Raw genomic sequence first — 9,251 nt, 5'->3', positions numbered from 1 at the left:
CTGATAGATTTTGGCAGAAATTTTCAGCTCAGTCTGAAAACTTCAGCTTCAGGCTTTTGCACATTGCTTGGAACAGAGCTGCTGGTCTTTGCAGCTGCGTCACCTGGCTCCTGTTGCCTCTCAAGTGGACTTATGAGTGTTTTGTAGCGATGTTGTCTGCATGGGATACAGCATTTTAAGCGCTGTGGCAAGCACGCTTGATGACGCTGTAGCAGGGCGACAAGCCTTCTTTTTAACATCAGGTACAGCATTTGTTGTCTTTTTCTGAAGGTTTTGGCTCCCAGGCACGATACGGTGTTGAAGTGCAGTTTGCAGCCGGGTCTGGCCTGATCAGCAGTTTGCCCCCGGACCAGATCACTTTCCTGTGGGAGGATCCCTGCCTTGCACGTGCAGGTGACCAAAGGGACCTCCTGCTTTGGAAAAAGGGATCTGACACACCTTTACTTTCCAGAGCTGTAGCTGAGGTCCCCAAACAAAACCCGGCCTCCCTTACAGTCTCCGGTTGGAGTGTAACCCAAGCCACAGAGCGTGCTGGAGGGCCTGCGTGGGAGGGGGTGGAGGGTCTGCTCTTAGCTTCTGAAATCAGCTCAGCCTCCTTGTGGTGGCCCAAATAATTAACAGTTTTGGCATCTGCCCCTTGGAAAACAAAAAGCCATGTTGTGAGCTTTGAGGTGGCGGTGAGTGTTCCATGTCCCTCCTGAGCCATGGTGGAACCCCTCAGCATGAACACAACTCTGGGAGTTGTGGGGCAGCACTTCATGCCCAGGGAGATGTTCTGGGGGCTCCCGGTGTCTGGCAGGAGCCAAAGCCGCAGTCACACACGCACCCTTGGGCACTTGCAACTCTTCAGATAGCCTAGAGAAATCGGGTTTCAAATCAAGCCACTTGCCACAGGCTCAGCTTCTCCAGCACGTGAAAGATGCCTGTCCCAGTTGTAGTACTTGTCTCATCTCCCCCTTTCTGGGTGCCAGCAGTGTGCTCAGCCTCGTGCTGTTCCAGCCCTTCTGCTTACAGCCTGCACCTCTGCACTGGCTGCGAGGCAAAGGGGCCGACCTTGCCTCTGCCCACCACCTGCAGCTCGCGGAGCTTGGCTGGGACCAACACTGCCCTTTCTAATGCGAGGGGCAGGCAGACCACGTGGAGGCTTCATCCGCAGGCTGTCCCTTCTGATCTGATTGATTCAGGTGAAGCTATGCGTGCTGGTGTAAGTACTGCTGGAAGGGAGGGAGATCTCTCCGGGAGCGTCATCCCGGGACCTGGTTGGCACGGGCAGTGCTTTCGGTGTTCTTGGAGCGTAGCCCTCAGCACTGCAGCATCTCCTGCAGTCAGAAGTAACGAGTGGAGGTGAATTCAGATCCGTGCTACAAACGTGGTGGTGCCTGGCATTGTTAGTGTGATGGAATGGTTGCTGTTTGCTCCCTGGGGACAGGTTGCTCTCAAGCAGTGACCTCATTCCATGTGAAGAGCAGATCTTGGGCATTTTTCATGTGACTGTAACTGTTAATTGTAGCCTAGAAGACCTGTGGACTTTTCAGACGTTCCCAATTGTTTTGAAACCTCCCTTACGTGTCAACCAGCTGTTTTACGGAGACGTGGTGTAGTCCAACGCTGTAATTTTTAATTTCCTTGGCAAGTGTATTTGGTCTTTTTGCTTTGCAATGCAGCTAGCCACTCCTGAGGCGAGGGACAGTGGCGTGGGGGCTCCAGCTGGCCACAGGGCCAGGTCAGGTTCAGACTCAGCCTTACCTGAAATGCTCTGGGGGTCCTGCCTCCCTCCATTTCAGACGAGGGTCTCCGTAGGAAAATTGATCCTCTCGCACGATAGAGGGATTTGGAAAAAACATCCTGGAGTGTCCCACTGTTCAGAGCAAACAGGGAAAGGCAGAGTCTGGTTTAGGAAATATTGGAAACCCCACTGCTGCTTTCAAATGTTTCACGTACCTTCAAGCTCCTTCAAAACCTGTTCCTGCTGTTGCATCCGTCTTCAGTGCAAGAAACGCTGCCTAGATGCCCCTCTACCAACAATCCCCAAATCAAATGTCTGTCTAATCAGCCCTAAAAGCTGATGAACAAAACTGTCCAACGCTGAAACCAGAAGTTCTTGTGCTGGTTCTGAAAAGAAGTGTATGCCAGGCCCCTGGGAACCCCTGGCATCTCCTCTGCCAGTTTTTGTCCTCAACTCAGATGGACACCGCGGCGTGGGTCGGCAGAGTAAAGGCAGTGCTGGTTTCCTGTGCCTTTGCTGCCATACGTATGCCCACTAAAGCCACAAGCAGTTACTGATGGGAACTTAAGCTTTGTTTTTGACACTTTCTTTGAGGTTTCATTATTTGTGATGCCAGTGGACTTGCTCGGATCTCTGTCACCAGCATGTCCCAGAGAAGGGAGCGGTTTGTGCCTGGCACCAGCTGATGCGGTGGTCTTGGAAAGCTCCCATTCCTGGCTGGCACAGAGTTACAGACAGGGTTCCTGCCTTCCAGCCCTGTGTTGCTGGGCTCCATGCAGCAGTGCAAGGACCGTGTGCGTGGTAGCCCAGCCCACCTGTGTGGGGAAAGCTTTGAGCAGGCCTGGCTTAAAACCAGCCTTAGGGCTTCCCTGAGGAGGAGGAGACACAGCACGGAAGGGCATGTTGACTTCAGAGGAGCAGGACATCCCAAAGTACTTGTGCTTTGTGGCACATTTCCCTCTTGGAGGCTCTGGAGCCCCTGGGGACCTGGCAGAGGTGCACAAAGCAACTCCTGCTTCTGGGCACAAGGGATTCAGGTTCCCCTGAAACCAAGGTAGGCATCTGTTTTACACTAGAGACCCCTTTTCAGTGTTTTCTCTACAATTCTGTGGGCTCACCCTTTTTCTCGTAGCCAGGCTACGATGCCAAAGGGGCCGTGTGCTGGACGTGGCAGTGCTGGGGCTGGGGGCTGCCAAAGACCTCTCTAGGGCCAGTGAGGGGTGCCAGGAAAGCCTTAAAACCCAGGGTTTTACCAGCCTGCCTCTGGTTGTGGGGTCCTGCTGGACTCATCCCCGCTGCTTCCCTGCAGGATCCCCTCCTGGTAACCCCCTGCCACTTCAGCTGGCTTTTGTCTGCCGTCCTGTTAATTCTCCTTCCTTTTCCATGCTCCCTTCCTGCTGCCAAGCCCTTCAGCTTTGTCTGTGCTTATGGCTGCTGTTGCCGTGCTCGGAGAGGACGAGCGGACTGACGTTCAACCCGCGTTCAAGAGCTGCAGTGTGCAGCTCACACCAGCCTGTTGTGCTGTGCCTCGTCTCTGCCAGCACTGCCCTTTGCAGGGCTTGGCCAGAGGCACCTCGCAGGAGCTGCTTCAAAGGCCGCTTTTCCCAGCCACCTCCTTGCCTCTTGACTGGTGGGGGAGCCTTGTGTCATGTGGGTGGATTTCCCAATGCAGGTGTGAGACCTCTGTGAAAATGGGCTTACGTTGATGTAGCAGGTTATGAGCAGGGCAGCTGGGAGCAGGGGTACCTCCTGCTCTGCCACCACGATACAGGGCTAATAATTCTCAGGCGTAGCCTCTTCCGTAGTTCGAGTCAAGTTTAGCAAAGCATTGAGACGTGAAACGGCAATCTGCAGTTTTCCCTTTTGTCTTACGCAGATGCAGCAGAGCAGCTTCTCCTGGCATTCCCTAGGAAATGATCACTGCGTCCTCCAGGGACCAGCTGCTGTCAGGAAACCTGGCTTTTTCCCTGCGTGTGCCTGTGCTTTTCTGCATGGCCGCACTGAAATGCGCTGCCCTCACTGTCTCATGGCTGCCAGGGAGGGAACTGCCCGTTGAGTGCTAGGGGTGCTGGGGGGTGATCCCGCTGAACGGGAAGGAGACCCGCTCTGGGCAGGAGTGCCCTGAGAGAAACCTCTGCTACAAACACTGCAAATTGCTTTTCTGCTTTCCCGATGCTGAGGCAGGAGAGCTATGGCGTGTGCGCAGGCAGCTCTGTGCCAGCGAACAGGCAAGGGTGGGAGGGCTCAACACCTCCACTGCAGCCCATTGGCGACTGGGAGGCGCTGGAGGACTGAGTGGCCGCAGTGGTAGCCCATGAGCCCCTGTGCCTGCCCTGGTCCTTCCAAAGGCAGCAGTGGTGTCTGATTTTCTAGTCTCTTGGGTAGGGTCCCAGAGATTCGCCTGTTCTGGTGGCAGCGGTTGATGTACAGGCTGCCGCTGGACTGTGCACTGTTTATATTTAGGGAGCAAAATCGGATCAGTTGTTGGTTTTGGTTTTAATTGAGTGGGAAGAGGAGGTGTTGCTGTGCAGGCTGTTTAACTCTGCCTGGTTTGATTTTCCTACCCCTGTTGGTGGATGCTGAAGGCAGGTCTGTGCCTCAGTTTACAGCGGGTGGGTGAAGCACAGACACTGAGAGTAGCCCTGATGGTCTGAGTCAGACCATTGTCTTCCAGTTCCGTTTTAATTCTCTTATTCCCCCCCCCAGCTGACTTGATTTCCATGACAGGTTCACTTTGGGAGAGGGATGTCCTCTCACCCAGCCCCCTTCACAGTGGCGGATTTCCAAAGCTGCCTAAAACGCTCACAGCAAATGCCTGAGCATCAGAGATGTCTGTCCCTGCTGCAGAAGCTCATGGATGTGGGCTTGGGAAGGGTGTAAACAGGAGAATTGCCCCATTCCTGGGGGAATAGAGTGCAGCATATCAGGCTGGAATGCCAACCCCTGATCTTCGGCTCCTGCGTGGGGTGGATTTCTTCCAGTGGTGATACCATCTGCCTCCGTGTAGACACTGTGTAGAGGGGGAAGAAACAGGGGATTCCAGAAGAGTCCAAAACCGTTCATACAAAAATGTTCGTCTACAGGCTTGGATCTGTGCTGGTTGAAGCTTCTGGGTGTCTTTAATGATTTACATATGGACCAGTTGCACTTTCAGCTCAGCTCTGCGGGGCTGGTTTCCCTTCTTGTGCTGCAGGCTGGGCTTGCTTCGCCCGGCTGCCTGGGTTGGGTGTTGTATCACAGCACAGCGTGGCGTCGGGATGGAAGATAAATGCTGGGAAGCAGGGAGTGCAGAGGGGGTGGGAGCTTCATGCCTAGCATATTAGCACAGGAGAACCTAAATTTGAAACACTCCCTTTTTAAAGAGTTGTCTCCACAGTGAAGTTTCCTTCCTTCAGCTGGACCCTCTGTTCTCATGCCAGTGTTGTGTGGGTCGTTGGGAAGATGCTATCTGGTGTTTCTAGAACATGGGAGCGGTGGGTGGGTAGAAGAAAGGTTTCGGCCCCTCTGAGCGAGTGGGATGAAGGCAGGCGCTCTGCCTCCGCTGCCACAGCAGTGCTTCCCAGCCCAACTGCACAGGCTGGCCGGTCACCTTTCCAGGGACAGTGCAGTGAGGCTTTGACTCTGATTACTCATTTAAAGTATAAAAAGGAGAGAGTAACTAAGAAGCCAAAGCTGAGCCGCTAATGGGTTTCACTTTCCAGTTTCTGATGTGGTAACATGCTTAAGTTTGTGCATGTTCCCTGTTCCCCCTCTGCCCCCAGATGGTAACTTGTTTTAATAAGGAATAAATGTTTTCAAAGCAGATAAAGGTTTTCAAAGCATCTCGGTTTTGATGACTGCTCTATAAATGCTCCTGGGTTTTTTTCCCATTACTACCATGGCAGGATACTTCACTTAACTTTTAATCTGAATTTTGAACTGAATATTTGTGGCATTTATGATACCTTGTTTCAGCTGGTTGATGTGTAAAGAGAAGGGTTAAGCAGTGTGGAAATGATGTGGAAAGCAGAGGCACGTTCCAGCATTCCCAATTTAGCCGGCATTGCTGGCCTGGTGTCTGCTGGGGACAGGATATCACATTGCCCTGGTCATCTGTGCAGCGCCGCCGGCCCCCAAGCAGACTCTGCGTGCTCTTGCTGCAGGGGTGGGCGCCTGGGTGTGGGTGCTGTTCAGTGAAACAGTTAAAATATTGTTCTCTCTGGCTGAAAAATGGTTTTCTGATTTGGGTGTGAAGATGCTATCACACAGCTCAGCCCAGGGTGTGAGGAGTAGGCTATGGGGTCGTACTTCAGCGGACTGATAACCATTACCGTGGAAAAATTATAAAAATTCTCCTGTTGAGACAGTGGCTCACTTCACTTCACTTCGCCTGCCTGTGTGTGTCTCTTCCTGGCAGAGCCATTAACGGAGCTTCCTGTTGGTTATCTTGTCCATCGTAATTGGCTTTTTTTTAAATTATAGCATCTTTTAAATTGAGGCTGAGGCTACATAGGTACCCAAACTTTTGGTGGCCTGGAGATCATACAAATGAGTCAGCATGCAGAATTACCGGGGTGACCAGGGTTTGGGTGTAGGTTGGTTGAATACAGCGCTCTTCGACAATAAAGCATAGAGCTGCTCCAGCTGAATTGCACTTGTCATGTAACCTCATCAGAGCTTTTATTTAGAGGACCAAATATTCTCCTGTCGATTCTTTTACAGGCTCATGATGAAGTCTGCCCTGAATTTCCACTGACGTGCGAAGGCTGTGGGAATAAGATTCCAAGGGAGAAGGTATCCATCCGAGTGTTGGTGAACCGTGTGCTGCCATGCTGTTTGGCATCCTGATGGGCTGACGCCAGCGTTCTCAGAGCGGGGAGGAAAACCGAGACCGATAGAAAGTGGAGTGGGGAAAACAATTAAGCGGCAGCCGTTAGTATAGACGTGACCTTTCCATAAGGCTCGGAATAGTGGTTGGGTGTGAGCAAACGTGACTCATCGTAGCTGTGCCTTAGTGCTGCCAATGCCCCCTCCCTTTGAGCCGTGCTTGGGTGCAGAACCTCCATGGGAAAAACACGCTCGTGGGTTAAAGGGTACTTGTGTCCGATGTAAAGCAACTACATCAACTACTGCTGCAGCTATGGAAAGGGAGCCCATCTTCAGCTAAATTATTATTTCTAATTAACCTTGTAATGGAATCCATTTCTATAGGGTCTCCGTGCTGTTGGCTCCTGAGGCAAGGCTCAAGTCTGAAAACCAAAGTTTTGGGAAACATCTTCCAAAAAGCATGTTCATCTGAAACTGTCCTGCCTGCTATGGGCAAATATTTTTAGCAGCACTGTTGCAAAAGGCCCTCGTAGCAGGGCAGAGGGGGTAGAAGCATCAAAAAAATGAGCAAAGGGTTCTTCTAAAAGGGCAGCATAACGAAGGCTTCATGCTGGGGAATTGGGATACAGGTCTGCTTGTCTGCAGGCTGAAGCTGGAGCCCCGCAGGGACAGGCTTGTAGGAATCCCATAGGTGATCTATCCTTTGCTTAAATGTTAACTCCCTCTTTTATCTCTCTCCAAACTTTTGTTGATTAGCCATAGCCATTGTAACCTGACTCATTAAGTGAGCCAAATGGATTGAGAAGCTTTTAAAAACAGCTTTAATCGACATCTGTTGTAGCAGATGTAGGTGTTAAATGTGGAATATGGTGGTTGTTCAGATCAGACCACTGATAGCTGACGATGAGAGGTGTATCAACAAGAAGATGATAATGTGCCAGTGCTCGTTAGCATTAATCATGTGCTGTGTGGGAACCCAAACGAGTCATCTTGGCGGCTGGGGGTTAGTGGCATTTCTCTGTAGAAATACCCACCGTTGGCCTTGGTTCTTCACCGCAGCTGCCAGGCAGGGGTGGCTGAGGTGCGGCATGGGGATGCTGGACCCAGCAGAGCATCTTCACTTGCGCAGGCAGACCTGCAGCAATTGCTGCACATACTCGGGCAGGACACCGGGAAGCTTTCTGTTCTCACATTTATAATGCTTAGCCGGAGATAAAAAGGCCAAGCAGTGGCACGTTCCAACCAGGGTTATGTGACGTGCACAAAATTAAACGGCTGGCTGGCTGTTTTCGAGGGTTGTTCCCCCTGCCTCCCTTCCTCTGCCCTCAGTGTTGCTCGACATCCATAAGACGTAGCTGTGCTGGTTGCTTTTTCTTTCTTGTGTATGCAGATGAGAAATGAGACCTCCAAGCCATCAAGAGACTGAGAAATAAAACTTCCTTCCAGGCGTCAGTGCTGTATTTATATTATGGTGAAAGTCATACCCAGTGGTAGGCAGTGTCCAGGTTTAAGCACGCGCTTTGGCAGCTCATGATTAGCCATGGCTTGGGTGTTCTTGAGAGCATCTTCGGTTTCTTCGACATCAGCGAGATGGAAAGGCAGCTTCTGGGGACACACAAGATCTGACATAGCTTTCCTTCCTTTCTAGTTTCGGGACCATGTGAAGACTTGTGGCAGATCTAAAGTGCCTTGCAGATTTGAGGTGGTTGGATGTGCTGAGGTGGTAAGGGCTCATCTGTTGATGTTTATCTCGGGACTTTTTTTCAGTTCCAGTGTTGGAGTTAACCTGCAAACTGCTACTGCCCGAACTGGTACAGATGTTTGCGTTTGGATATTTGAACAAAGCGGTGTTTCAAACCCTTTGCAAATGGAGCTTAACATCATCTGCTGTCCAGAGTCAGGGTATCCAGAGAATGAGCTTCATGTGGAAGGAAATCTCCTTCTTGAGAAACACCCAAGTGCTTTGAGACTGGTGGTTATGCTGCTTTCAGCTGTAACCACAGAACTGAGCGTCTGGTGCCTCGCTCTCCTGCCAGAGCTTGGGCCAGGCCATGTTTTTCCATGTGACTTAGTTTTCCTAGCTCCTGCTGGTGATGTTCATATAAATCCCTCCTTGGGGGGATTACGGGGCTTGTCCTTTGGAGCTGTTCAGTACATCTGATGGAGCCTTTTTCGGAAGTAATGGAAGCAGGCAGAGTGGAATGGTGCATACAGCTGAGGGAACATTAAGCAACCATCGTTGTATGCAATTGCGGCGTTTCTAAAACAAACAAAAAACTCACCCCGCTCCCACAACAGGTTTTTAACTATCTGTATTTGGGTTTTCCCCTTTATAATTTAAAGCTACCATTGTGACCTCAAGAGGAGGAATTTGTTCTGTGGATGTGGTGACAGTGTTGGTTCAGCTTGCTGAATGGGGGATGTATTTCTCTTCATGCAGGTGGAGAATGAAAAGCTACCGGAACACGAAAGCAAGTGTTTGGCAGAGCATCTCTACATGCTGCTGAGTTTTGTGCTCAGCCTCAAGGCTGGGTCTGGAGACCTAAAGCCCCTTCCTGCCATTTCCTCATCGCAAAACAGCTCCCCGCTACTGGCAGCAAACTCCCTGTGCTCGGAGTCGGAGCTTTCCAGGTCCCTGGAGCTCTTGGGAAGATGTGAGGCCCTTGAGAGGAAAACGGTGACCTTTGAGAACATTGTCTGCGTGCTCAATCGGGAGGTG

General features: G+C 51.3%; 1 protein-coding gene across 1 annotated transcript in view; it reads left to right on the top strand.

Moving 5' to 3' along the window:
• Positions 1 to 9,251, top strand: part of TRAF2 (TNF receptor associated factor 2) — a 22,161-nt gene that overhangs the window by 6,083 nt on the left and 6,827 nt on the right. Inside the window, exons 5-7 of the mRNA XM_035891885.1 lie at positions 6,428 to 6,499; positions 8,181 to 8,255; positions 8,973 to 9,251. Coding sequence (XP_035747778.1) covers positions 6,428 to 6,499; positions 8,181 to 8,255; positions 8,973 to 9,251 — 426 coding nt within the window. The remainder of the gene's footprint in view (positions 1 to 6,427; positions 6,500 to 8,180; positions 8,256 to 8,972) is intronic.

The sequence above is a fragment of the Egretta garzetta genome, unplaced genomic scaffold, assembly GCF_000687185.1.
Source record: "Egretta garzetta isolate BGI_Z169 unplaced genomic scaffold, ASM68718v1 scaffold143, whole genome shotgun sequence".
Taxonomy (NCBI): Eukaryota; Metazoa; Chordata; class Aves; order Pelecaniformes; family Ardeidae; genus Egretta; species Egretta garzetta.
Note: the sequence above shows the minus strand (reverse complement) of the source record. Positions and strands in the feature narration are given on the sequence as shown.